Here is a 27,061-nt window from a genome sequence, read left to right as displayed (position 1 = left end):
ACGAGGGACGGAGGGTCTGCTCTGCTCAGGACCGCCTCGCAGCCCGGAACTAAGCCCTCCACTACCCAGCCGCTGGGTGAGCAGGCACCGCCCCTGCCGCGTTGCGGGTGCGCTGGGCAGGATCTCGCGACGCGGCGGGCGCCACCCGGACCTCCCGGCCTCCAGAGGGCGCTGCCTGGGCCCGGCCTGCAGACCGCCTTCGGAAGCGCCAGGCCCCGGCGGAGCTGCGGGGAGCCGGGGATCCGCGAGCCGGAGCCTCCCGGCCTGTCCGGCCTGCCCTGCCGCTGGGGCCTACGCGACCGCGGCGAGAGTGCGGGGAGGAGGCCGTGCGATTCCCGCCCTGGGAGGCGAGGGGCGCGGGCCGGGCACCGCTGGGGGGACGGCCGAAGACTTAGGGGCCCCTTGAACGGAGGCTGCGGGCTTCGCGGGCAGGTGGGGATACCGGATTTGAAGTGTAATGCTGGCTCGATCTGTAAAGGAAGGGGTTAGTGGAATGGGGGTGGGGAGTAGAGTGGAGGGAAGCCTGTCCTACTTCGTTCTTGGATGAAAGTGAAAGGTAGCGGCGGGGGTGGGGGCGGGGGCTGATGTTATTGACATAAAATGTGCGCTTGGGACGGGGTGGGCGTATCAAAGGGGTGTGAGTGGAGAGGGGCTGGCATCGGTACGCGATTGGCGCGGAGAATGGCCGAAGGGTGGGGTGGGAGGTGTATTTGTGTCGGACGCTCCTCCAGGAAGGACCGAGCGGGAGAGTTGGCGAGATAGGGGGCGGGGTCGGACGTTTGAAAGGGGGACTGTTGGAAAGATTTGGGGGAAATTGGCAGGAGGCGGGGGGGCGAACCCTTCTGCTGGTGGAATTGGAGGGGTTTTGAAAGGATGGGCCGCAAGTGTGGCCAGCTCTGGGCAGGACCGGGACAGTAGCTGTGAAACTCAGCCGCGGTATTTGAGCGCCGCGGGCTGGGAGTGGGTGACGGAGATCCGGCCTGACTCCCCCCGCCTTCCCTCAGCCACCATGTTCAACCAGCAGCAGCAGCAGCAGCTCCAGCAGTTCCAGCAGCAGCAGCAGCAGCTTCAGCAGCAACAGCTTCAGCAGCAGCAGCTACAACAGCAGCAGTTGCTGCAGCTCCAGCAGCTGCTCCAGCAGTCCCCTCCGCAGGCTCCTCTGCCCATGGCCGTCAGCCGGTGAGCTCCCACTGGAGGGGTGGGTGGCTTTAGCCCAGCCCCTCAGATGCATGCCTTGGTGCGTCCCCTCCCCCAAGACATTTCTCCCCGGAGCATCCCTGTCTGAGTCCTGGAGGCCCCTACTCCCCACCCCAAGGGGATCCTCTGTCTGCTGTAGAGGCAGGCAGAGAATGGAGGAGAGGGATCTCAGGGAGGAGGGAGGATCTGACTCTCCCAGTAACCGTCTGACTCCTGCTCTCAACACCCAGGGGGCTCCCCCAGCAGCAACCACAGCAGCAGCTCCTGAATCTCCAGGGCACCAGCTCCGCCTCCCTCCTCAACGGCTCTGTGCTGCAGAGAGCTTTGCTTCTGCAGCAGTTGCAAGGTACGGCCGCCGGCCCTGTCTCTCTCCATCCTAAGGGTAGCTCCTCAACAGCATTCAATGTCAAGTCCACACGGCAACCCTGAGAGGGAGCTACTGTCAGGGTCCTAGTGATGAGGACACTGAGGCTCTAGGAGGTGGAAGTCCCTCAGTTGCTCAGCTGAATGCAGGTCTGTCTGATCACGGCAGTGTGCCCTTGGCCATGGTGCCAGCTCCGTGGGCGCTACTCAGCACACTTTGCTGACATGCACATTAGAAGATGATGGGTGGAAAGGTCTATTTTGACCACCCTCCTTCGCATCTTGTTTGGCAGATGAGGAAGCTGAGGTTCAGAGAAGGAAAGTCATTTGCCCTGGGTCACACAGCATCAGCAGTGGTTGAGCTAGATGGAGGCTTGGGCCTCCTGACTGCCTGGATCACTGAATGGATGGATGTCTCTAGCCCTCTGCATTAAGCCTGAGCCCTTACCCGAGTTTTCCCCTGTGGAGAGCTGTCTTTCTGGCCTTCCTTCCAAGATGTGACTCCTAATACTTCAGCCACTGTGGGGGTAATCCCAGGGCCAGCTTGTCTTCAGACCCAGCCCCTCCCGCAGGGTAGCTGTGGCTGGCTGGGTGGTCCCCTCGGGACTGGGCACTGTGCCAAGGCCCTTACAGACTCAGTCCCTTGACTTTGCTGACAATACTTAGGGGAGATGCACTCATGATCCCATTTTGCAGATGAAGAAACTGAGGCCTAGGTGTTGACTAGGGGTCTTACTACAGAGCTGTGTTCTGAGACAGCAGGCTCTCCTGCCTCCCAGCAGGGTATGCAGCCAGATCAGAAGCTGCGGGCTTCGCGGGCAGGTGTGGATACCGGATTTGAAGTGTAATGCTGGCTCTATCTGTAAAGGAAGGGGTTAATGGAATGGGCGGGGGTAGAGTGGAGGGAAGCCTGTCCTACTTTGTTCTTGGATGAAGTTCCCTTGGGGCCACGTGGGTGTGGGTGGTCCTGGGAGATGGCTTATAAACTAGAGATGGACGGGTAGACAGATAAAACCACGCACAGGTACCCACAATGTATACATATTTTCTCACTCTTTTCCTTTTTTTTTTTTTTTTTTTTTTTTTGCTTTTTAGGACTGCACCCGAGGCATATGGAAGTTCCCAAGCTAGGGGTCGAATCAGAGCTACAGCTGCCAGCCTACACCACAGCCACAGCAACGTGGGATCCAAGTTGCGCCTGCAACTAACACCACAGCTCACGGCAATACCGGATCTTTAACCCACTGAGCGAGGCCAAGGATCAAACCCAAATCCTCATTGATCCCAGTCGGGTTCATTAACGGATGAGCCATGAAGGGAACTCCTCTTTTCCTTTTTTATTTTATTTTATTTTTTGTCTTTTTGCCTTTTCTAGGAATGCTCCCATGGCATATGGAGGTTTCCAGGCTAGGGGTCTAATCGGAGCTATAGCTGCCAGCCTAAACCACAGCACAGCAACGTGGGGTCTGAGCCGCGTCTGCAACCTACACCACAGCTCACGGCAATGCCAGATCCTTAACCCACTGAGCAAGGCCAGGGACCGAACCCACAACCTCATGGTTCCTAGTCAGATTCATTAACCACTGAGCCACAACGGGAACTCCCTTTTTTATTTTAAAAATCACATTCTTCCAAGGAATTTTTTTTTTAGGGCCACACCCATGGCATATGGAGGTTCCCAGGCTAGGGGTCAAATCAGAACTATAGTCCCTGGCCTATGCTACAGCCATAGCAGCATGGGATCTGAGCCACGCCTGTGACCTACACCACAACTCAGGGCAACGCTGGATCTTTAACCCACTGAGTGGGGCCAGGGATTGAACCCACATCCTTATGGATACTAATCAGGGTCTTAACCCACTGAGCCACAATGGGAACTCCCAAAGAAATAATTTTAAAAGAGGATAAGACGGAAGTTCCCATCATGGCGCAGCAGAGGCAAATCCGACTGGGAACCATGAGGTTGTGGGTTCTATCCCTGGCCTTGCTCAGTGGGTTAGGGATCCGTCGTTGCCGTGAGCTGTGGTGTAGGTTGCAGACGTAGCTCGGATCCTGCGTTGCTGTGGCTCTGGTGTAGGCTGGTGGCTACAGCTCCGATTAGACCCCTAGCCTGAGAACCTCTATATGCCGCGGGAGTGGCCCTAGAAAAGGCGAAAAGACAAAAAACAAAACAAAACAAAAGAAAAAACACCCATTAAAGTGTTGGTGTTTTTCCTCTCTCTCTCTCTCTCTCTTTTTTCAAGGTGAAAACTTGGGAATTGGTATGTGACTGTGGTTATCGATATAAGCGAAAGACTATATCCCGTTTCCTTTTCACTGACTAGAACGGCGGGATCATTACCGTATGATTTGACCATCTCTGTAACGATCATTTTTAACAGCTGCTTAATATTCCACTGGAGGTGTATACCCTTGAATCCCTAAATTCTGTACCCTGAATCCCCCTCTCCTACCTCTTCCCTTTCCTTCTTCCCTCCCCTCCCCCTCTTCCTCCTCCTTCTTCTTCGCTATTTTAAACAGTGGAATGAATATTATGTTTGAGACTGTTTTCTTAGATGAGATTCCCAAAAGTAGAAAAGTGGGATAGATGTTTTATGGCTCTTGATAAGTATTGCTAAATTGCTTTCCCAAAGGACTGGACCAGTTTGCAATGCCACCAGCGACATATGAGAGTGCCGGTCTCACTGTGCCCACGGCAACATTGGGTATTATATGCTTTTTTTTATATATATTTACTAATTTGCTTTGCAAAAATGCTCTTTCACTAATGTTGTAGTGTACATTTCTTAGAGGGCTGGTGCAGTTGAACATTCTATATTTGTCTGTTAAACATTTGTAATTCTTTTTGTGGCTTGTCCATGTCCTTTGTTCTTTAGAGTGTGCCATCTTTTCTCTTAATGTTTTTAAGAGCTGGTTGGTGTTTTCTCTGCACGTATGTGTCTGTTTTAAGTTAATGTCAGTGAAACAGTAAATATCAGGAACTCTTATTTGTCTCACTGAATCCTGGTAAAACATTGTGAGTGGAGGACTGCTACTATTCCCATTTTACAGATGAGGAAACTGAGGCTGAGAAGGGGAAACTGATTTGCTCAAGGTCACAGCGCTTGTATTGTAGAGTCTGCACTTGAACCAGCTCTCCCAGCGTATCTGTCCCATGCATGCCCTTAACCCCTGTGCTTCTCATCCCAGCACTGGAGCAAGAATTTATTTATTTATGTATTTATTTGTCTTTTTCTTTCTATCTTTATTTCTTTCTTCCTTCCTTTCTTTTTCCTTTTTTTTTTTTTTTAACAGGGCCGCACCTGCGGCCTATGGAGGTTCCCAGGCTAGAGTTCGAATTGGAGCTGAAGCTGCCAGCCTACACCACAGCCACAGCAACGCAGGATCTGAGCCGCATCTGCGACCTACACCACAGCTCACGGCAACGCCGGATCCTTAACCTATCAAGCGAGGCCAGGAATCGAACCCGTGTCCTCATGGATGCTAGTCGGGTTCGTTAACTGCTGAGCCACGATGGGAACTCCTGGAGCGAGGATTTAAACTGTCCTTTATTGGGTCAAATGCTTCCCCAGTGCTGGGCCCCTGAGTCAGGTGAGGTGCCTACCCTTAAGGAGTTCCCAGGTTAGGTGGTGGGCAGTAGGAAGCAGACAAGGAAGTTGTGTGGTTGGTCCTAGAACAGGGAAGCTAGGGCCTCTGGGGACACAGAGAGGGTCTGGGAAGACCTCCCAAAGGAGAACCACCTAAAGAGAGGAATGAAGGAGAGAGTGTAGCAGGGGCAGAACAGCCCAGGAGGAAGGAACAGCATGTGCAAAGGCCCAGGGGCAGGCTAAAGCCGGCTTGTTTGAGGCATGCGTAGTAGCAGGTGGTTGGAATAAGGTGGGGGCATTTGTGGGGAGGATTGCAGAAAGGAGATCAGGGAGGAAGGCAGGGCTGGGCCTTGCCTGGTGAGGAGTGGGCTTGGTTCCCAAGCATCAGGGAAGGATTTAGGCAGGGGGCAGGGTGGATTCAGAATGTGGTTGTTGAAAGATCACCGTTTGCTGCTCTCCAGGGCTGACATTCACCCGGGATGCTGTCAGCTTTGACGGGGTGGTGGAGTAGAGATTTGAAGGGGAGTCAGGCTGGAAGGGAAGAGGGGGGCAGACAGGGTTGACAGGATTGGTATGGGCTTAAGTGGGGGAGGGGAAAGAGAAGGAGGCGTCAGGAGGGCCCCCAGAATCCTGTCTGGGAGCCAGTGCGTGGACAGCAGTGCCACTCCCAGAGACTGTGGCTCAGCCACTGCTTCCCTCCGTGTCTGTTTTGTCATCAGCAGGGACACTAATACTTACCCTGATGGGGGGGCTTGGTGGGGTGACTGAGGCCATATATAGACAGTGCTTAGCAAGGGCCTTGTTCCCAGGAGGCTTTGGTGGAGGGTAGGGTGTTGATAGGAGAGCCTCCGATTATTCCAGGGGGCAGTCACCTTCCTGGTTCTTTCCTTGGGTCCCGTGCAGAAGCTTTCACATACCTTGGGGGGTACCCTAAAGCATGCCTGAGGGTGAGCCAGGTTGCCAGGGGTGCTCAGTCCGCTGACCTGGATAGCCATGGGGGAGGGAAACGCCCCCCTCCCCCACTGGAACAGAAAACCAGCTCTAAAGCCCCATCCCCACCCGTGCTCCAGGTAGGACTAGGCCTTGGGCTCTCACCCTCCACTCTGACTGCCCCTGGGGCGGGAGTCGTCCTCTTTGCCGTTATCTGTGATGCTCCAGGATGCTCTGGGGAACTGACCCCTGCCCCTGGCCTCTACCACCCAGCCACAGTTGTAACCCCTCCTCTTCCCTCTTTTCACCCACAGGTAACCTGCGCAGCTACAACCTGGCCGCCCCCAACCTGCCAGCCCCCAGCCTCACCCCCCCGCAGCTGGCTCCCCCAAATCTGCAGCAGTTCTTTCCCCAGGCCACTCGGCAGTCCCTGCTGGGCCCTCCTCCTGTCGGGGTTCCCATGAACCCCTCCCAGCTCAACCTTTCAGGGCGGAACCCCCAGAAACAGGCCCGGACCTCCTCCTCCACCACCCCCAATCGCAAGGTGAGTGGTGGCTGGGGTGGAGCGGGGATGAGAGAGGGCGTACCTGGGGATCCGCCCAGCTCTACCTCCTCTGGCTCACCCTGGCCTTTGCGCAGGTCACACCCCTCTTTGTGCCTCAGTCTCCTCATCTGTAAAATGGGGAGTCCGGGGAGGAGTTAGATTTGTGTGGTGTTTCCCAACTTCAACTATTCCTGAACTCCAGTGTGATTTTGCCACATGCAAACACTCCCAGGACTAGTATTTCCTCCTTTTTAATTTCCTATTTCTATTATTTCCGAATGCTACTAATATTATTTAGTAGTATTTCTCTCTTTCTGAAAAAACGGAGATGTAATTGACACATAAATTGTTCAGGAGTTCCCATCGTGGCGCAGTGGTGAACGAATCTGACTGGGAACCATGAGGTTGTAGGTTCGATCCCTGGCCTTGCTCAGTGGGTTAAGGATCCGGCATTGCCGTGAGCTGTTGTGTAGGTCGCAGATGCGGCTCGGATCCTGTGTTGCTGTGGCTCTGGCATAGGCTGGCAGCTACAGCTCCGATTAGACCCCTAGCCTGGGAACCTCCATATGCCGTGGGAGCAGCCCAAGAAATCGCAAAAAAATATATATATAAATAAATAAAATAAATTGTATTCATGCTAGGTGTAGTCTAACAGTCTTCTTTAAATCAGTGCTGCCCAGTGGAAATAAAATGTGAGCCATACGTGTAATTTAAGTTTTTCTAGTAATCACTGTACAAAGAAGTACAGCGAAACAGGTGAAATTAATTTTCCTCGCATATTTTATTTAACCCCCTATGTTAAAAAAATACCATTTCAACATGTAATCAATATAAAAAAATGAACAAGGCATTTTACATTCCTCTGTACTTTCTTCCTTTTTTGTGTACTAAGTCTTTAAAATCCGATCTTATTAGGCTTACCTCTCAGTTTGGCTTGCCACATCTCCGGCACTCAAAAGCCCAGCGCTTGTGGCTAGTGGCTAGTGTCTGGAATGGCACAGCCTTACATGAACTAGCTACTTCTCTGTTAACATTTATTTAAGGAGGAATCACTCCCTGAAATAATACAAAAAAGCAAAAAAACAAAAAACCTCTAAATGAAGAGCCACAGGCAGAAGCAAAAGAAACTTGATTGGGGTAAAACAATGTTACAAAATCTTAAACGCTACACTGTTGCCATCCAAAGCTTCTTCACCTCCCTACCTCCTGGCCCCTAGGGCTGTTTTTTTTTGTTGTTGTTGTTGTTGTTGTTGTTTTTCTTTTTTGGCTGCTGGGTGGCATATGGAGTTTCTGGGCCAGGGATCAGATCCCAGCTACAGTCGCACAGTGGAAGTGCTGGCTCCTTTAACCCATGGTGCCGGGCTGGGGATTGAACCTGCGTCCTGACGCTGCAAAGATGCCACTAATCCCGTTAGGCCACAGCAGGAACTCCTTTGAGAGGCAGTAAAGGCCTCAAAAGGAGGCCCTCCCTGCCACAAGCAGGAATGCTCAGACTTTCAAAGCAAGGAACCTCCTTCCTGAGGCTGCCCTGCCCCTGGATGTTCTGGAAGCTCCTCACACATCTCGCACTCCTGGGGGCATTGAGGGGGGCAGCACCCCCTTTTCCTGGCTGCTTTCAGGCCAGCCCACAGCGGGAGGTGAGGCATTTCTCTCCAGTCGGGTCTGTCCTGATGTGATTGTGCCTATAGTGGCCCCGGCCTTGCCCCCATGTTGCATATGGAACCACTAAGGCTCAGAGAGTGGGTGGGTGGGTGCCCTGGGCTGCAGAGCCGTCGAGATAGACCCGGCATCTGGCTCTCCTGACTCACAGGCCAATGCCCTGATCCTGCAGGGGCATGAGGAGATGCCTGTTTCCACTCCATGCCAGCCAGTGCCCCGGTCTTAGTCGGAGAGAGGGGAGCCGCAGGCAGGACACTGGAGCTTCCTCGGTGTCCGGAGCCTTGTGTTCATTTAGCAAATATCTGTTAAGTCCCAGCAAGGACTCAGTGGGGCAGAGAAGACATGTGGCCCAGCCGCCCCCGGAGATCACGGGCCGGGGAGGAGCAGTGCGGCGACCATGAGCCATTAGTGCATCTAATGCTCCAGCCAATTAATGGTGACTGTGGAAAATGCCACAAAAAGGAACCCCAAGACCCCCTGGGGACCTGTAACTCCAGGTTAGGAGGGCTTCGTGCAAGAGATGCCTTTGAGCCTCTGGGAAGGGCTGGGATGTTGGGGAGCCAGAGAAAAAGCCATTAATTCCTGTTGTAGCTCAGCGGTAACGAACCCGACTAGCATCCATGAGGATACGGGTTTGATCCCTGGCCTTGCTCAGTGGGTTAAGGATCCGGCCATGCCGTGAGCTGTGCTGTAGGTCGCAGATGTGGCTCGGATCCGGTGTGGCTGTGGTGTAGGCTGGCAGCTGCAGCTCTGATTGGACCCCTAGCCCGGGAACTTCCATATGCCTCAGGTGCAGCCCTAAAAAGGGAAAAACTAAAAACATAGGAGTTCCCGTCGTGGTGCAGTGGTTAACGAATCCGACTAGGAACCATGAGGTTGCGGGTTCGGTCCCTGGCCTCGCTCAGTGGGTTAAGGATCCGGTGTTGCCGTGAGCTGCAGTGTAGGTTGCAGACGCGGCTCGGATCCCACGTTGCTGTGGCTCTGGCGTAGGCCGGTGGCTACAGCTCCGATTGGACCCCTAGCCTGGGAACCTCTATATGCCGCGGGAGCGGCCCAAGAAATAGCAAAATAAAATAAAAACATAAAGCTGGTGTGGACATTTTGAGAGGGTGAGGGAGGCGTGGGGAGAGCAGAAGGTGGGTGTGGAGTAGCAGCCAGAGAGTGCAGGGGTGGGGAGGGGGCCAGTTTCCAGCTTGGGGTAAGGAAGGAGTATCCCGGAGTTCCTGGAAGCCACAGAAGGGTTTCAGCCTGGAAGAGGTAAGAAACCAAGTCAGCCTTTGAGAAAGATGCCTCTGGTTGCTTCTTAGCAAAGGGGCAGGGCATCAGGAGGCAGCACCGTGGGCCTGAGAAGGCTTTGCATCCCCCAAACCGGTGTTTACTTAACAGGCAGGCAGCCAGCTGGAACCCCCTGGACATGGTGCCTGGGGTATTTAGCATCTTTTCTTGGCAGCTCTGGGGCCAGTCCCCTACACCCCTTGGGGGACATGTGACAGCCAGTCTTGGGCAAGGGCATAATTGACTAGAGTGGGTAGCAGAAATCAAAAATGGTTTCTAAAAGGAAGCAGGATTCTTCTTCCCAGACAGTTCCTGTGGAGGGCAGATCGGACCCCCCAGAGGGTCTGAAGAAGCTGCAGAGCCCCGAACTGATACACCCAAAGGTGAGGAGGGGGGCGGCTGACCCTTCAGAGGGCAGGCAGGTGGGGGCAGGGGTCGTCGTGGAGGCAGCTCTGGGAGGCAGGGATCCTGCGGGGGTGGGGAATGAGTCGGGGGCCCCATCTCCCAGAGCTCATCCCCCCCCCAGCATTGCGGTGACTCACCCGCCCTTCATTCCAGACCAAGATGCTCCCTGCTGCCCTGACAGCATCACTAAGGAGAAACGCACCCCAGCACCTGAGCCTGAGTCTCGTGAGGCATCTGAGCCACCAGCTAAAAAGTCCAAGAGGTAAGTGATGGTGAAAAGCTGTCTAGGGCCCAGATGCCCTTAACCTCATTCCTGCAGAGGTGGGGGGGGGGGGGGGCGGGATCCTTCAACGGAGCTAGGAAAAGACCTTGGCCTCTGGCTTGGAGGAAGGTCAGGCCTCATCTGTACCTTACCTGGGAAGGCCTTGGCCAGACAGACTCTGGTGTCTTTGCTGCGACTGAACCACCACCTGGAGGCAGGTGAGGTGGCCAGGTTGGAGGGATGAAGGTGTGCATCCGGGAGTTCCCGTTGTGGCTCAGTGGTTAACGAATCCGACTAGAACCATGAGGTTGCGGGTTCGATCCCTGGCCTCACTCAGTGGGTTAAGGATCCAGCGTTGCCGTGAGCTGTGGTGTTGGTTGCAGATGCGGCTCGGATCTGGCGTTGCTGTGGCTGTGGTGTAGGCCGGTGGCTACAGCTCTGATTAGACCCCTAGCCTGGGAACCTCCACATGTTTTGGATGCGGCCCTAGAAAAGGCAAAAAAGAAAAAAAAAAAAACAACGATGCGCATCTGGGACCTCAGGGAGCGAGCAGAAGGTGGACGGGCTTACAGGGCTGTGGATACATATTCGCAAGTAGTGGGAACAAATGATCTTTCCAGTTTATTTAGGTGAAACTGAGACCCAGAGAGCCAAAGGGACTCGCCCAAATCCCCAGGTGGTACAGAGCAGAGCTAAGACTGGAGCCCTGGTGGCCTTCCTTGAGAGCCCCTGGGACCAGTTAGAAGATCTTAATTTAATTTCCTTTTGATCCTTCCTAGCTCAGAGGAGCCCACAGAGAAGGGTCCCCCAGGGCAACTGCAGGCAAAGGTCCAGCTACAGACCCGGATGACACAGACCCCTGAGCTGCTGCCTGAGCCCCTGGAAGCCCGAGTGCTGCCACCATTTCAGCCACGGGTTCTGCAAATCCAAGCCCAGGTGCAGCCGCAGACCCAGCCACAGACGCTACCTTTGAGTGCCCATGTGCAGCCAAAGCTGCAGAAGCAGGCCCAGACACAGACCTCTCCAGAGCACTTAAGGCCGCAGCAGGTGCAGCTGCAGCTGCAGAAGGAGGCAGAGCCACAGAAACAGGTGCAGCCGCAGGTGCATTCACAGTCCCCAAGGCAGGCACAGCCAGAACCGCAGAAGCAGGCACAGACACAGACGTCTCCGCAGATCCCAACAGAAGAACAGCTAAGGATCCGGCCACTGGAGCAGCCGCCAGAGCAAGCTCTAGTGCAGTTGCCAGTGCAGCCACCAGAGCCTGCGCAGAGACCGTCTCAGACCCAGCCACAGGTATCGGTGCCGCCATCAGATAAAGCACCGGTTCCGGTTCACTCCACAGTGCTGGACACACCGCCCGAGATGGTAGAAGCTGGAGCAGGTAGGAGTTCCCGTTGTGGCTCAGTGGTTAATGAATCCGACTAGGAACCAAGAGGTTTCGGGTTCAATCCCTGGCCTCACTCAGTGCATTAAGGATCCGGCATTGCCGTGAGCTGTGGTGTAGGTTGCAGATGCGGCTTGGATCCCGCGTTGCTGTGGCTCTGGCGTAGGCCAGCAGCTACAGCTCCGATTAGACCCCTAGCCTGGAAACCTCCATATGCCATGGGAACAGCCCAAGAAAAGGCAAAAAGACAAAAAAAAAAAGAAGAAGAAGAAGCTGGAACAGGTAAGCGAGTGCTGGCTCCCAGCCGGCCTGGTGATGGGACAGCTCTGCCTGGACCCTTTGTTCCTCCCCTGGCACTGTCCAGCCCTGATTGCCTGCTGCCTGGGACTGAGGGTTGAGCCTGCCTGGATCCAGGGTTCAAGGCCATCTGCACCAGAGGCTTCAAGGTCCTGGCCGTGGACAAAGAGGGTGGTCCCTCGGGGCCCAGGTAGGAGATGGACCCTGGGAAACAGAGCCTATTTTTCATTTCAGGCCTGGAGGATGCCTCACCAGAGCCAGTGGGTGCCCAGGTCAGCGTGGAGGAGAGCCAGGCGGAGTTGACCGGTGGCCTGGATGTGGGAGAATGTGAAAAAAGAGCAAGAGAGATGCTGGGGGTGGGTAGAGATGCTCTGATGAGGACCGCATCCTAAGGCCTAGTGGCGGGAGGGCCTTTTTCTGTCCCCCCCACCCCGCCAGGGCCCGCTCGTGTTTCCCCCTCTGTAAAGTGGGCTGTCGGGAGGGCCCCTGGCTGTTTAGCACGAGGCTGGCCCTCCGTAAGCACTCAGCTGGCGGCATTTGCTTCTGCTTCCGGTGCAGGTGTGGGGTGCCGGGGGCTCCCTGAAGGTCACCATTCTGCAGAGCAGTGATAGCCGGGCCTTCAGCACTGTACCCCTCACCCCGGGCCCGGGCCAGCGACTCCACCTCGGCCACCCCTGCCGCAGCCAGCACGCCCTCTAAGCAGGCCCTTCAGTTCTTCTGCTACATCTGCAAAGCCAACTGCAGCAGCCAGCAGGTACTGCCACCTGCGCTGGGTGGGCAGGGAGGTCTTATGGGCAGGTGGAGGGTTTGGGGTCTCTGTGAAATGCCCGGGCTGCCCTTCCCACTGCTGCCTGAGTGGCTACGTGGGCCCTCAAGCCCAACCCCCAGGAGCTGGACACTTGTTTACACAATATTTTCCAATTAGCCAAAGGGGCAGGATTTTAGAGTCAGGTGGACCTGGTTCAAATCAGGCCTGACCAGCTGTGGGGAATTTGGAAGGTGAATTCTACTGTATGTGCCTCAGTTTCCTCCCGTGTCAGGTGGAGAACCATTTTTTTTTTTTAACATTTTTATTTGGTTTTTGTCTTTTTAGGGCTGCATACGTGGCATATGGAAGTTCCCAGGCCAGAGGTCAAATCAGAGCTGTAGCCACCAGCCTATGCCACAGCCACAGCAACTCGGGATCCAAGCTGTGCCTGTGACCTACTCCCATAGCTCGTGGCAACACAGGATCCTTAACCCATTGAGCAAGGCCAGGAATGGAACCTGCATCCTCATGGATCTTAGTCAGGTTCATTACCGCTGAGCCACAGTGGGAACTCCAGGTGGAGAAACATTTAGAACCCACCTCACTGGGGGGTTCTTGGGATTCAGCGACTCGCAGCACCATCCCGCTCTTATTATTATTGCTATTGTTACCTCCATCCCCCGTGTCTCGTCTGAGATGGGAAGTAGTCAGATTCCTCCTTGTGGTGGAGACACTCCGTCTCCAGCGGGAGCAGAGGCACAGGCTGGTGTGTGCTTCCTCTGCAGCTCAGTTGACTGTCCTTCTCTGTCCCATACGGGGTTGTAAGAAAAACAGCCTCACGGTGGTGGGGGGGCCCCACCCTTGCCCACTGTTCCGGGGCCGCTCCTCAGGCCCCTTCCTCGCTCCCACCTGCTACAGGAGTTCCAGGACCACATGCTGGGGGCTCAGCACCAGCAGCGGCTCGGAGAGATCCAGCACATGAGCCAAGCCTGCCTCCTGTCCCTGCTGCCTGTGCCCCGGGACGTCCTGGAGAGAGAAGACGAGTGAGTGTGGGCTCTCGGGGGCTCTGGGCTGGCAGGGGGCTGGGAGGCGGTGGCTTGCAAGCCAGCCCAGGCCGAGACGGGCCCCGAATCCACCATCCACAAGGTCTGCTTTGGGGTTAAGCTTTGCCTTCCCCCCGACACTTCTTCACACCATTAACTGTGTGGCCTGGACCTCAGTTTTCCTTATCTGTAAAATGGCCAGGCAAGGGCTATAATGCACAAATTCATGAACTAGATGGTCTCTCTCTCTTTTTTTCCTTATAGGGCTGCACCTGCGGCATATGGAGGTTCCCAGGCTAGGGGTCAAATTGGAGCCACAGCTGCCGGCCTCCACCACAGCCACAGCAACTTGGGATCTGAGCCACATAAGTGACCTACACCACAGATCACAGCAACGCAGGATCCTTAACCCACTGAGCGGGGCCAGGGATCAAACCTGCATCTTCACGGATGCTGGTTGGGTTCATTACCGCTGAGCCATGTGGAAACTCTAGACAGTCTCTTAAGGTTCCACACAGACAGGAACAGGGTGACCATCTCTGGGAGGGAAGTGGGGTGTGGCAGAGACCCCTGCTCCCCTGACATACGTGCTGACCCCAGCCACAGGGGCATAATGGGATCTTGGGGCCCAAGGGTAGAGCTTCCCTGCGTCTCCCCTGTCTTTGTCCTGAGGACCTGGTCCATCGGAAACGTCAGCCCTCCCAGAGTTGAGGACTGGCTCCTGGGAAGCTCTGCGGGCAGCCACAGAGGCTGCAGGGGTGGGAGGCGTCATCGGTGGGAGAAGGAAAGTGGCACTGGCTCAGGCCACCCTGGGGCATATGTGTTCTGTCTCACGGGAGCTGCCCCTCAGCTCTAATCTCCTAGTTTTTCAGAAGAGTGTAGAAACCCATATTTGTATGTGAATCTCCCAATTTCAAAATGTTAACAGTTCAATTAAAACAAGATGAGGGAGCTCCCGTCATGGTGCAGTGGTTCACGAATCCGACTAGGAACCATGAGGTTGCGGGTTCGATCCCTGGTCTTGCTTCGTGGGTTAAGGATCTGGCGTTGCCGTGAGCTGTGATGCAGGTTGCAGACACGGCTGGGATCTGGTGTTGCTGTGGCTGTGGTGTAGGCCAGCAACTGCAGCTCCGATTCGACCCCTAGCCTGGGAACCTCCATGTGCCGAGGGGGTGGCCCTAAAAAGCAAAAAAAAAAAAAAACCAAACAAAAAAAAACCAAACAAACAAAAGCAAAACCACCCAAAACGAAGATGAAACAAGTCCTCTGGAGGCCAAATCAAACCCTTTCACAGGCTGGGTGGGCCCTGGGTTCACGGTCAAGGACTTTGCGGTGAGTATTTACAGAAGGTCACAGCCTGAAGCTCCCCACGTGGGATGAGGGGACAGGACGAGCCCTCAGGTGGCCTCCGCTTGCACTGAGTGACGTGGGGCGCTCTCTCCAAAGGCCACTGTGTCTCTGTTAGCCAGTCCTCACGTCAAGAAGCTTTCCTGTGGCTCCATAGGATGTTCTCGAACTTTAGACCTCCCCCTGTTTGCTGACCTAGGAGTTACACGTGGGTGAAATAATGGTGGAGACAGGAGAAAGCTGACTCACAGATGTTCCTTGTGGGATTAACGCAAAATCGTGAACAAATTTTGTCGGAAATGATCTAAAATGTCCCAAACTAGGGACTAGTTAGATCAGTTAAAGGCTTATCCACTTGGAAATGCCCGTCGTGGCGCAGCGGAAACGAATCCGACTAGGAACCATGAGGTTGCGGGTTCGATCCCTGGCCTCGATCGGTGGGTGAAGGATCTGACGTTGCTGTGGCTGTGGTGTAGGCTGGCGGCTGTAGCTCCGATTAGAACCCCTAGCCTGGGAACTTCCATATGCTGCAGGTGCTGCCCTCAAAACAAAAACAAAAACCACCACCACAACAAAAAAGGCTTATCCACTTGGTGGAAGTAACTAACACAGAGGACAATGGCAGAGAATTTCTGCCAATGTGGAAGCATATGCATGACGCGATGTCAAGTTAGAACAGGATCCAGGAGTTCCCGTCGTGGCGCAGTGGTTAACGAATCCGACTAGGAACCATGAGGTTGCGGGTTCGGTCCCTGCCCTTGCTCAGTGGGTTAATGATCCGGCGTTGCCGTGAGCTGTAACGTAGGTTGCAGTCGCGGCTCGGATCCCGTGTTGCTGTGGCTCTGGTGTAGGCCGGTGGCTACAGCTCCAATTCGACCCCTAGCCTGGGAACCTCCATATGCTGCGGGAGCGGCCCAAGAAATAGCAAAAAGCAAAAAAAAAAAAAAAAAAAAAAAAAAGAACAGGATCCAAAATTGCATCTGCAGAAGGATCTTGATGACATAAAAATAGATCTTGCTGCAGAAGAAAACTGCAGGGACGCAGCCCAATCTGTTAATGAGCTTCACATGGAGAGGGTTCGTCTCATGGTCCCCCGATGACACCTGCCCTTGAATCCTAACTTGACCCCTCCCAGAATGTGGCCGTCCTTCAGCTGGGCTGCCTGTCCTCCCGACACAGTCAGGAACTCGGGCTGATCCCATACCAGGCCCGGGGGACGTTGGGCTGCGGGCCTGGCCCCCCAGAGCTCACAGTCCAATGGGGGCAGAGGGTCAGGTCCTCCCAATCCATCATGGAAAATGCTGTGACACTGGCACTTTGGGGTCCCAGAGAGGGGCCTGGCTTCCTGAGATGGGGGCAGGTCCAGGAATGGGAGGAGGGGCAAGAAGAGGCAGACAGGGCCCTTAAACGGGAGGATAAGTGACATTCTCAAGGCCAGTTTGCCTCAGTTGTGTCACCGTCCTGGGGGCCTCCTGGTATTCCCAGTGCCTCTAAATCTCATTTCCCCTCAGGTTTTCTTGCTCATTCTTGTTAAAGTGTTCTTCCAGATGACCTGCAGAACCCCCCCTTTTTTTTCTTTATTTTGCTTTTTAGGGCCATACTCACGGCATATGGAGGTTCCCAGGCTAGGGGTCAAATCGGAGCTACAGCTGCCGGCCTACGCCACAGCCACAGCCACGCCAGATCCGAGCCACACCTGTGACCTACACCGCAGCTCACCGCAATGCCAGATCTTTAACCCACTGAGCGAGACCAGGGAATGAACCTGCATCCTCGTGGATCCTAGTTGGGTTTGTTAACCACTCAGCCACAAAGGGAACTCCGCAGAACCATTTTGTTTAAGTTTCCAAGAGTGATTCTGTTGGAATCACGTTCTGTTTATGGAGCGGCCAGGAGAGCCGCGGTCTTTGCAACGAGAGCCCGGTGTCACTGTACTTGTTTTGATTGTCACCATTCAGAGAGCCTCCGCCGAGGCGCTGGTGCAACACCTGCCAGCTCTACTACGTGGGGGACCTGATCCAGCACCGCAGGACACAGGACCACAAGGTACCAGCCAAGGGCTGGGAGGGAGGGAGCCCAGGCTGGTAATGGAAAGTTAATATCTGTCTTCGTCCCTGTGTGGCTACAATTCACGAAGAGCCAGTCATGCTTCTTCTTTGGGCTTCGGTTTCCCCATCTGTCCGGTGGGGATAGGCGCCACCTCGGCCTGCATTCAGTGCTGGGGCTTGTGGTCCTCAGCCACCTGCCCTCTCTCCGTCTCCTGACCATCCTGTCTCTGTTTCCATCTGCTGTCCCATCTTGCAGCCCAGGGAGGGAATGTGTTTGCCTGTGTTCAGTGGAGCACACTCTGCAGGTGTGGGGGGCCTGCTGGTGGGAGGCGAGGGCTCACTGGGCCCTGCCTGGTTGCACCTGGGGATGCCGCCCACTGCCCACTTGGCCTGCCTGCCTTTCCCCAGATCGCCAAACAGTCCCTGCGACCTTTCTGCACTGTTTGCAACCGCTACTTCAAGACCCCCCGCAAGTTTGTGGAACATGTGAAGTCCCAGGGGCATAAGGACAAAGCAAAGGAGGTAACCCCAGCTCCCCTCAGAGGACACGGGCCCAGAGAGGTACAGAGCCTTGGCCCAGGCCACACCGCAAGTTGAGGTTTCGCCCAGTCCAAAGTCACAGCATGTCCGCGGGGATGGGCGCTCTCTGGGGTGCGGGGTGGGCCGGATGTGGTCCCTTGGCTGCCCAGAGCTGACCTGAGCCCTCACCCGCCCCTGGGGGAAGCTGAAGATGCTGGAGAAGGAGATAGCCGGCCAAGACGAGGACCACTTCATCACAGTGGACGCCGTGGGCTGCTTCGAGGGTGATGAGGACGAGGAGGAGGAAGATGAGGACGAAGACGACATCGAGGTCGAGGAGGAATTCTGCAAGCAGGTGCTTAGCAGGAGGGGCTGTGGGAAGGAGGCTGGAGGGCGGACTCCCGGCCCGGGAGGGACCTCACCCCACCTCCCGGGGCCCCAGAGGCCCTCTGCTGGCATTTGTAGACATTAACATATGCCACAATTTAGTATTAATAGGCACTGTGTCCTAGACTTCCCGTGGTGGCGCAGTGGTGAACGAATCTGACTAGGAACCATGAGGTTGCGGGTTCGATCCCTGGCCTCGCTCAGTGGGTGAAGGATCTGGCGTAGGTTGCAGGCGTGGCTCGGTGTAGACCAGCAGCTACAGCTCCGGTTCCACCCCTAGCCTGGGAACCTCCATATGCTGTGAGAGTGGCCCAAGAAAATGGCAAAAAGACAAAAAAAAAAAAAAATAGGCATTGTATCTTATATGACTACGTGTACATATACATCATGACAGCTGTAGTGTGGCAAGTGAAACATGCAAGGCCTGGGAGTTCCTGTTGTGACTCAGTGGTGACAAACCTGACTAGTGTCCACGAGGATGCGGGTTCGATCCCTGGCCTTGCTCAGTGGGTTAAGGACCTGGTGCTGCTGCAAGCTACGGCATAGATCACAGGTGTGTCTCAGATCCGGCGTGGCTGTGGCTGTGGCTGTGGCTGTGGCTGTGGCGTAGGCCGGCGGCTGCAGCCCCAATTTGACCCCTAGCCTGAGAACTTCCATATGCCGAGGGTGTGGCCCTAAAAAGAATAAATAAATAAGAAAATAAATAAAGGTACGGGGTGGGGCAGGGGGTGGAAAGGTCTTATATACGGGAAAAGCCAGTGTAAGATGACAAGGTTGATGATGGCGGGAGCCGTCACCAGTTTTTGAGCACTTCCTGTATGCCAGGCATTGTACCAAGCACTGTTCTGGCAGAATCTCGCCGACTTGCATGTCAGGAATGGAGACTGCGGAGCCTGTGCTCAAAATACCCCAGCTCTGCTGCCTCCCATGAGCGAGGAGCTGGAGGAATTTTTCTGTTTAACCAATGTGTCCAGAGCACCTGTTCTGGGCCAGGCCCTCGAGATGAGGGATACGCGGGGGCCACGGTACCTGCTACAGTCCTAGGTGGTGAGGGGGCAGGTGCGCAGAAGGGCTGTGGATGGAGGGTGGCCTTGGTGGCCTCCAGTGCGGAGCAGCGTAGGGGAGAGGCCAGCTTGGCTGCTCAGCCTTCAGCATGAGTCCGCTCCTTGGCCTGACCTCTGAGCCTGTGGCCTCTGCTTAGAAGTAACTGTCCCCACTCTGGGAGTTCCCATTGTGGTGCAGCGGAAACAAATCCGACCAGGAACCGAGGTTGCGGGTTCGATCCCTGGTCTCACTCAGCGGGTGAAGGATCTGGCATTGCCGTGAGCTGTGGTGTAGGTCGCAGATGCGGCTCAGATCCTGTGTTGCTGTGGCTGTGGCTGTGGCCAGCAGCTGTAGCTCCGACTCGACCTCTGGCATCCTGTGAGTGTGGTCCTAAAAAAGCAAAAAAAAAAAAAAAAAAAAAAGAAGAAGTAACAGTTCCCACTCAGACTGAAGGGAGGGGCCATAGCCGAGTTCCCCTTGTGGCTCTGACTAGGATCAGTGACGATGCAGGTTTGATCCCTGGCCTCACTCCACAGGTTAAGGATCCTGCCTTGCCCTGTAGGTCGCAGTCATGGCTGGGGATCTGGCGTGACTGTGGCTCTGGCGTAGGTTGGCAGCTACAGCTCCAATTCAGCCCCTACACTGGGAACCTTTATATGCTGCGGGTGCGGCCCTTTAAAAAAAAAAAAAAAATGCCGCATCTGTTTGCCTGGCAGGTGGTGGGAGGCACTGTCAGGCGGGGTGGGGCTGATGTGGCTGGAATCACATGGCCTTGTCTGGAAGAGGCTCGTGTCCAGCAAGTGACACGAGGGGTCCATGATCACATAAAACCCACCCCACCCCGGGTGAAGCGGCTGCAGCATCAGGCAGGAACTCAGGGAGCTGGCAACGGGCTCCTGGTTAAGAGGGTAACCAGGGTTGACTGGTTACCTGCTCCTCCATAAACCAGTTAGTTGTGTGACCCTGAGCGTTAACGTGCCTCACTTTCCTCTTATGGAAAATGGGGAAACCATGGAAAGTTGTTATGAGGCTTCATAACGTGGCTGATGACGCAGGTGTTGGGCACACCTGGCCTGGACTGTGGCCATTGCGGGAGCAGGAGGGCTTCCTGGAGGAGGGCACTGGTGGAGCCAAGCCTAGAAAGAATAGATTGGGAAGGGCGCCTGTGGTGGGGGGGGTGGGCAGGATCAGCATGGGCACAGGCTCGGAGAAGGCCACCCACAACCCCTTGGAAATCAGGGGGATGGTGGTTGAAGAGCACGGGCAGGTTCCAGGCCCCACTCGCTTTTGGGAGGAGGCCAGGGGACGCCAGAACCAACCGCGGCCCACACTTGTGTGTGTTTCCAGGTGAGATCCCGAGATATCTCCATAGAGGAGTGGAAAGGCTCGGAGACCTACAGTCCCAACACCGCATATGGTAAGATCCCAGGCCTGACCCTGCCTGCAGGAGCTGCAGCCCCCAGGCCCAGCCTCCAGGTGACCTCCCCACCCCACCCCACCCCCAGATCCCAGCCACAGCATCCTGCCCAGGCATCCTCTCCCTGCCACTGCCCCCATCCTCTTCTCCCACCTGGAGTGTGGGGGAGCAAATGGACCCCCAGAGAGGGGCGACACCTGGCTGGCGGGGGTGGGGTGGGGTGGGGACATGAGTGCACAGACCCTGCCATCCCGCAGGTGTCGACTTCCTGGTACCCGTGATGGGCTACATCTGCCGCATTTGCCACAAGTTCTACCACAGCAACTCGGGGGCCCAGCTTTCCCACTGCAAGTCCTTGGCCCACTTTGAGAACCTGCAGGTGAGTTGGGCCTCCTGCCGAGGGAGTCAGATGCCATCCAAGCTGACGGGAACGGCCAGGGGCCTCCTCTCTTCTCTGCGTGGCCTCAGCCCCCGAAGGCAGAGGCTCGGGGGACAAAGGGAATCAGAGCCAGGCTGGGGTTAGTCTCTTTTTGCAGTTGCTCCGGGGGGTTGCTGAGGCCCTGGCTGTTAGAGCTCTGGCCCAGAGAGGCTGAGCACATCACACAGGGTCACACAGCATATCTGGGGCTGACCTGCACTCTCTGTGTCCAGAAATACAAGAAGGCCAAGAATCCCAGCCCCACCACCAGGCCCGTGAGCCGCCGGTGTGCCATCAATGCCCGCAACGCCCTGACTGCTCTGTTCACCTCCAGCGGCCGCACACCCACCCAGGACACAGCCAAAACCCCCAGCAAGGTGACAGCCCAACCCCCTCAGCCCCCACTACCCCGACGCTCGAGCCGCCTCAAAACCTGATGGAGGGGGCGCCCCACACCCACCCCGTCTGGGTCCAGATCTGCTAAGCTTCTTAGGAATCTGTGTGGAGACTTTGACATGGTGTTTTACTCAAAATCAAATAAAAAAAGGTAGTTTGGGAGTTCCCATCGTGGCACAGCAGAAACGAATCCAACTAGGAACCATGAGGTTGTGGGTTCGATCCCTGGCCTCCCTCAGTGGGTTAAGGATCTGGCATTGCCATGAGCTGTGGTGTAGGTCACAGACGCGGCTTGGATCCCATGTTGTTGTGGCCGTGGTGTAGGCCGGCAGCCGTAGCTCCATTAGACCCCTAGCCTGGGAACCTCCATATGCCATGGGTCCCACCCTAAATTAAAAAAAAAAAAAGGTAGTTTTGGGGTCTAGTCCTGAGCAGGGCACGGGGGGTTGGTGCCCAGCCAGCTCCCCGCCTCTGTAGGTAGTGTGGTGGTAGAACTAGGTCAAAGACAGGCTCTGAACCAGGGACTCGGGGATTCTAAGGTGTAACCTCTCTGAGCCTCGGTTTCCCTCTTAATAATGTGTCAGCTAGGAAAGTGCTACCTTCAAGTACGATCTCATTTAATCTTCACCATGACCTCAAGGTCTGTTTGTTAGCCCCAAATTACAAATGAACAAACGGAGCCCTAGCAAGGTCACGTGCTTGCTGAAGGTCCTACATCTGAGGTGTGGCCAGGATTTGATGCCAGGCCTGAGCTCTGGGCCCCCGGGCTGGCCTCTCTGTAGCTGGACCCCACAGAAGTCAAAGTGCAGGAGTGGGGGCCCGCGCTGCTCCAAGTTCATGGTTTACTAGCTGGAACCCCACCCTTCTTGTCAGGCGACCTTATGATGAATCATTAGCGAATGGGGCCCAGGCTGAGCTGGCTCTAGTTCTCCTTCCCCACCAGGAAAGACCCTTGGGGACAGACCAGCAGCCCAACCCTGTTCCTGGCCAGCGGGGGAAACTGAGGCCAAGAGTGGGACGGTGCTACCCAAGGTGGCCCAGCCTATCTTGGCGTCGGCTGTCTTAGTGAAAGGCCCTAGAACACAGAGAAGCTGAGCACAGCACATGGGGTTGCACAGCATTGTCCGACGCTGTCTCAGCTGGGCTGGGCAAGTAGCTGCTGGCCAGGGGCACACCAGGCGGGGAGGAAGCCCTGACCTCACCTGGACCTCCGTGTCCAGAAATACAAGAAGGCGGAGACCCACAGCGCTACCACCAGGCCTATGAGCCGTCAGTACATGGTCGGTGCCTGGGGTTCCTCCACTGCCCTGTTTGCCTCTGGCAGCCCCTGGGGCCCTCATCCCGGGATACAGAGGAGAGAGGCACCGTGGTTTTGGAGACCCATTTAATGTGGACACTCAAGGCCTGGGCAGAGTGGGAAATGTCCAGGAGTTGGGCAGGCAGGCAAGGTGGATGGGTGCAGGCCCACCCCTGGCCCCAGGAGGGGGAGGCCGGCAGGTGGGGAGGCCGGCCCAGGCACGCCAAGGGAAGGACCAGAAGGGCGGCCTAGGCAGGCAGACCAGCGGGAGATCTGTAGGCCGGCCTTCGAGAAGGTACCTAAGCCAGGCAGTGAGTGCTCAGCCAGAGCCTGGCTCAGGGAGGCAGGGTTGGGGCCTGGCTGGGAGCTCCCAGAGCCTAGGGGCTGGCATCGCTGGGGGCCTCCCCGAGCTGCTGCTGGAATTCAAGGCGCGTCTGCCGGTTGGATTCAAGCAGCTCCTGGAGGCGGGCGTGGAGGTGGTCATTCTTCTCCTCCAGGTGGTCCAGACAGGAGTTGATCTGGTCCAACATGGAGTTGATGGCAGCATATTCTGGGAAGAAGGGAGAAGAGAGTCAAGGTCCCATATCTCCTCAGAGCTCACAGGCACCCTCCTCTCCACCACTGTCCCCCAGCCTGCCTCTCGAAGGGCTTTGGGCAAGCCCCTGTTTGTTCCTGAGCCTTGGTGTCACCATCTGGAAAATGGGTGGATATCAAAAGAGGAAATGCTTTGGAAAATACTTCAGCCTATCATCGTTTTTTCTAGGGGCGGGGGGCGGGGGTGGGGTTGTCACAGGGAGGTCAGCCAGACAGTGTCCTGCTTGGGAAGTCCTACCAGGTGCCAGGTCTCCTCACCCCTTCCTGCAGCAGCTGCCTAGAGGCCAGAGCCCCTGTTTCTGAGTCAGGCCATCAAAGCCTCTGTCCCTAGGCAGGCCCTACTCTCCAGCCCTTCCTGGCTCCCCCCTGCCCTGAGGATAGGGCTCCCAGCAGACTCCAGGGCCCTGCGCTCTTTTCCTGCCCCGCCTATGCTGCTTCTTCCTTTGCCTCACACCTGCCTTTGCCCACCTCAGGCCCCTTGAACATGCTGTGGCCTCTGCCTGGAATGTGCTGTGTCCTCCTTCTGTCTTCTTTCCCTCCTCTCCTCCTGGGTGAGTCCCACTCATCCTTCAAGTCCTCAGCGTGGATGGTCCACAGGGAGGCCTCCCAGGCCTGGCTGGATCAGGCCTATCTTCCTGTTCCCCTTGCCCACTGACAGCTCCTCGGCCCTCACCTCCGGATCACCTGCTCTGGTGGCGAGCTAACCTGTCTCCCCCATAGACTATAGCGAGCGCTCTGTGAGAGGTGGAATGGCCTTGTGGTCCCTGCTGTCTTCCCCCGTGCTCTCCATGTCACACAGTAAGCATTTGTTGAATGAATGAATGAATGAATGAATGAAGTCCGACTCTCCAGCCTTCCTGCCTTTGCTTAACTGTTCCTGCCACCTGGAATGCCTCAACCACAAGAGCCGTTCAAGGACCAGCTTCCAAATGCCTCCTCTTCCAAGAATCCTTCCCTGGTCTCCACCAGAAACCACCCCTCCCTCCTCCACAGACACACCTGACCTGCCGCTCTCGGCAACACCATGTCCCTTAGGACCCAAGGTCTGGGCCTGTGCCTACTGCGGGACCCAGTTCTGAGCCAGCCTGTGACTCAGATACATTCAGCTGCCAGCTTGGGACAAAGGGGAAGCGGCTGGCAGTGGCTGCACATGGCCAGGGCTGGAGGACAGTGTCTGGGATAAGGGTGCAAATGCGTCCGCCTTCTGGGGGATGGGCGCCCACTGCCCAGCGTTGGCACAGCTCACAGGGGACAGAGTCCTGGAAAGCCTCTGCTGGATCTTAGAGTCCGATCCCCTTGTGGTACAAGTGGGGAGACCAAGGCCCAAGAAAGCAGGGTCTTCCAGCTGGTTGTTGGCAGAGCCAAAGTTCAGGCTTGGGGAGCAGGGACACTTGGGTCTCAGTCCCAGCTCTGGCCTGTCCCAGCAAGTTACTGCACCTTTCTGAAGAAGGGGGGGGGAGACAAGAATTTTCCCAAGGGTTGTTGTGAGCATTCACATGCAGATATCAAGACCCCAGGGTCTGGCCACAGCAAGCGCTTCGTTCAGTATTTCACATTCCGGTTGGGAAACCCAAGAGAGGAAGAAGATGGGGGAGGCAGAAGTCTCCACTTCTGGGGCTCAGCTTCGTCTGTCAAGTGTCAAGGGTGCTTCAAAGTCCCAAGCCTTTGTCTTCCGATGGGGACGCCCTCTCCACCCCCCACTCTGCCATGCACTAAGTCCAGGGAATCTGCCAACTTCCACTCGGTGTGACTCCCAGGAGGTCCTCCCTGATGCTCCCACCACAGCTCCCAGTGCGATTAACCACGCCTGGTGGCTGTCCACCAGCAGTGCCCCCGGCAAACCGGCAGCTTACCACTTACCCCACTTACTCTACCTCTTTATTAAACACAGACCCTGAGAGAGGACGTGTTCTAAAGCTATTGTGGTGATAGGTGCACAGCTCTTTGAATAACCTAAAACCCACCGAATTGTACAATTTAAGTGGCTAGATTGTATAGGATGTGAATTATAACTCAATAAAGCTGTTCCTGAAAACAAACCAAAAGCAGACTCCATACTTAGCCCATGCTTACTGTCCTGCCCTCTAAATTAATAAACTAATTTTTATTACACTGAAGGGAATAATAACCACTTTCAGAACACTTGCGTGCTTGGAACCTGCTAAGTATTTTCCATTCATTTTCTCATTTAATCCTGGCCCATCTCAATGCAGAAGACACTAACCATCATTCTTATTTTGCAGATGGGGAAACGGAGGCTCCAGAAGGTGAGAAGGGAGCTGACGGTTCTCTCTCCACACCCCCACCCCCACCCCCCGCAGTGCTGTGCAGGCAACAGGCGACTTTAGTAAGCAAGTCACATTCGCCAGGGCTCCAAGCCACACCAGCAAAGGGGGCAGGGGATGCTGATTCAGCAAGTTGGCACGCCCACCCAGAGGGTCCACGCCCGGCCCCGCCCCCCCCCAGGAGCCTCGGTCCCCACAAGGACTGAAAGAAGTGGCTGGAACAAATCCCAGTCCCCAAAGAGCGAGGGACCCTGAAGCGGCCTCAGTTTCCCCGTCTGGAAAACGGGGTTTGCCCACGGAAGTTCCCGATTGCTACGATTTCCAGGGACCCGCTGGCAGTGCTCTCCCGGGGCGCCTGCAGCTCCCGACCCACCCTGGGGCGGGGGGATGGGGAAGGCTCTGCAGTCCCTTCCCTGCCCCTATCCCAAGCTCCAATTCCCCTTCTCAGGAGGGCACCCCCGAGAAAGCAAACGTCGCTTCAGCAGCCCTCTGGGTCACCTGCTTCCCCGAAGCCGTCATTCTCGCCTTCCGCGCCCGCCTCCACCGGCATGCCCAGGTCCCCGTTGGGGCCCGACATTGCGGGCTCGGGCGCCGCAAGGACCGCGCGACGATGGAAAGCGGCGACGGTCGCGCAGACAGCCGGCACCAGGCGGAAGGTGGAGGCGGTGAATGGAACTCGGAGCCGGAAGGGTGGAACGCGCCGGAGGAAAGCGCTTGGGTGGCCGGGGCCCCGCCCCCGAGGCCGGAGCCCCGGGGCCCGAGCTCCGCCCTCTCTCCGCCCCACCGCCGGAACTCCGCCCCTGCTCTGCCGCCAGACTCCGCCCCTACGCTCGAGCCCCGCCCCCACCCTGCCTCACAGTCGAGCTCCGCCCACTTCCGCCAGACGTCCTCCGACCCCAGCCCAGGCCCCGGGCCCGCCCCCATCCCGGCCGCCGGGAGAGACCATCCTGGGGCATCCTGCCGAGAATGTCAGGTGGTGCGGGCTTGGCCCTCGGCGAGGGCACGTGAGCCCGACAGAGGAGCAGGGCAGCCTGGGACCCCTACTCCAACCCATACTGCAGCTGAGGACCTGCGGGTAAGCTAGCCAGCGCCTCTGCGTGGGCAAAATCTGAGATGCGTGGTTTCCAGGGCCCCTAATGTATGGAGAAGGTATCCGTTCACAGCCACCTTGAGAGTCATGGTCAGGAGAGTGCAGCTTGTGGCTGTCAGTCCGGGAAGGCTTCCGGATAAAGTCTACCCAGCTGCCATCACACCCTATCCTTTTTACCAGCTGGGAAGGGGAGGCCTGCCCAAAGTCACCCAGCCAGAAAGCGTTGCTCCTGAGCTGGACTCAGAGCCGTGAACCCGTTCAGGGGTGCCCCTGAGTCCGGTCCGCGTCTGGGGAGAGGGGCTCACTTATTGGGGCTCTTGTAGCTGAAGCTGCTAGGAGGCCCCATGGCTGCTACAGCCTGGTCCTGGCCTCACACTGGCGGTTCCTGTGAACAGGCCAGCCTCTAGGTGGGGTCAGGCCCAGACCCCGATGATGACAGCAGGAAGGGATCCTCTCTGTCCCAGAAGCTGCCTTATTGTTTCAACTGAGCAACACGGAGGCACAGTGAGTCCTCCTGTGGTCAGA

General features: G+C 56.2%; 2 protein-coding genes across 2 annotated transcripts; one reads left to right on the top strand and one right to left on the bottom strand.

Annotated features, from left to right (window-relative positions):
• Nucleotides 212–23,304, top strand: CIZ1 (CDKN1A interacting zinc finger protein 1). The gene is given in 19 exon segments (XM_013993898.2): nucleotides 212–432; nucleotides 1,005–1,179; nucleotides 1,428–1,543; nucleotides 4,194–4,265; nucleotides 6,392–6,621; nucleotides 9,861–9,897; nucleotides 9,900–9,938; nucleotides 10,114–10,222; nucleotides 11,002–11,603; nucleotides 12,138–12,259; nucleotides 12,462–12,544; nucleotides 12,546–12,657; nucleotides 13,570–13,694; nucleotides 17,000–17,087; nucleotides 17,498–17,611; nucleotides 17,814–17,963; nucleotides 20,387–20,456; nucleotides 20,714–20,835; nucleotides 21,108–23,304. Coding segments are annotated over 18 exon segments (2,565 nt in total). The 5' UTR covers nucleotides 212–432; nucleotides 1,005–1,009; the 3' UTR covers nucleotides 21,312–23,304.
• Nucleotides 22,638–26,236, bottom strand: C1H9orf16 (chromosome 1 C9orf16 homolog). Its single transcript, XM_001927625.5, has 2 exons — nucleotides 25,945–26,236; nucleotides 22,638–23,117 (listed from the first exon to the last, which is right to left on the bottom strand). The coding sequence occupies exons 1-2, from the start codon at nucleotides 26,021–26,023 to the stop codon at nucleotides 22,945–22,947; spliced, it is 252 nt and encodes an 83-aa protein (XP_001927660.1). The 5' UTR covers nucleotides 26,024–26,236; the 3' UTR covers nucleotides 22,638–22,944.

The sequence above is a fragment of the Sus scrofa genome, chromosome 1 (assembly GCF_000003025.6).
Source record: "Sus scrofa isolate TJ Tabasco breed Duroc chromosome 1, Sscrofa11.1, whole genome shotgun sequence".
Lineage (NCBI taxonomy): Eukaryota > Metazoa > Chordata > Mammalia > Artiodactyla > Suidae > Sus > Sus scrofa.
This window is presented reverse-complemented; position numbering and strand designations above follow the sequence as displayed.

Excerpts from the sequence above, each read along its gene's own strand:
- C1H9orf16 (XM_001927625.5), bottom strand. The coding sequence starts at position 26,023 with ATGTCGGGCCCCAACGGGGACCTGGGCATGCCGGTGGAGGCGGGCGCG. Across the intron at positions 23,118-25,944 it reads TGACGGCTTCGGGGAAGCAG|AATATGCTGCCATCAACTCC; the intron begins GTGACCCAGAGG and ends CCTTCTTCCCAG.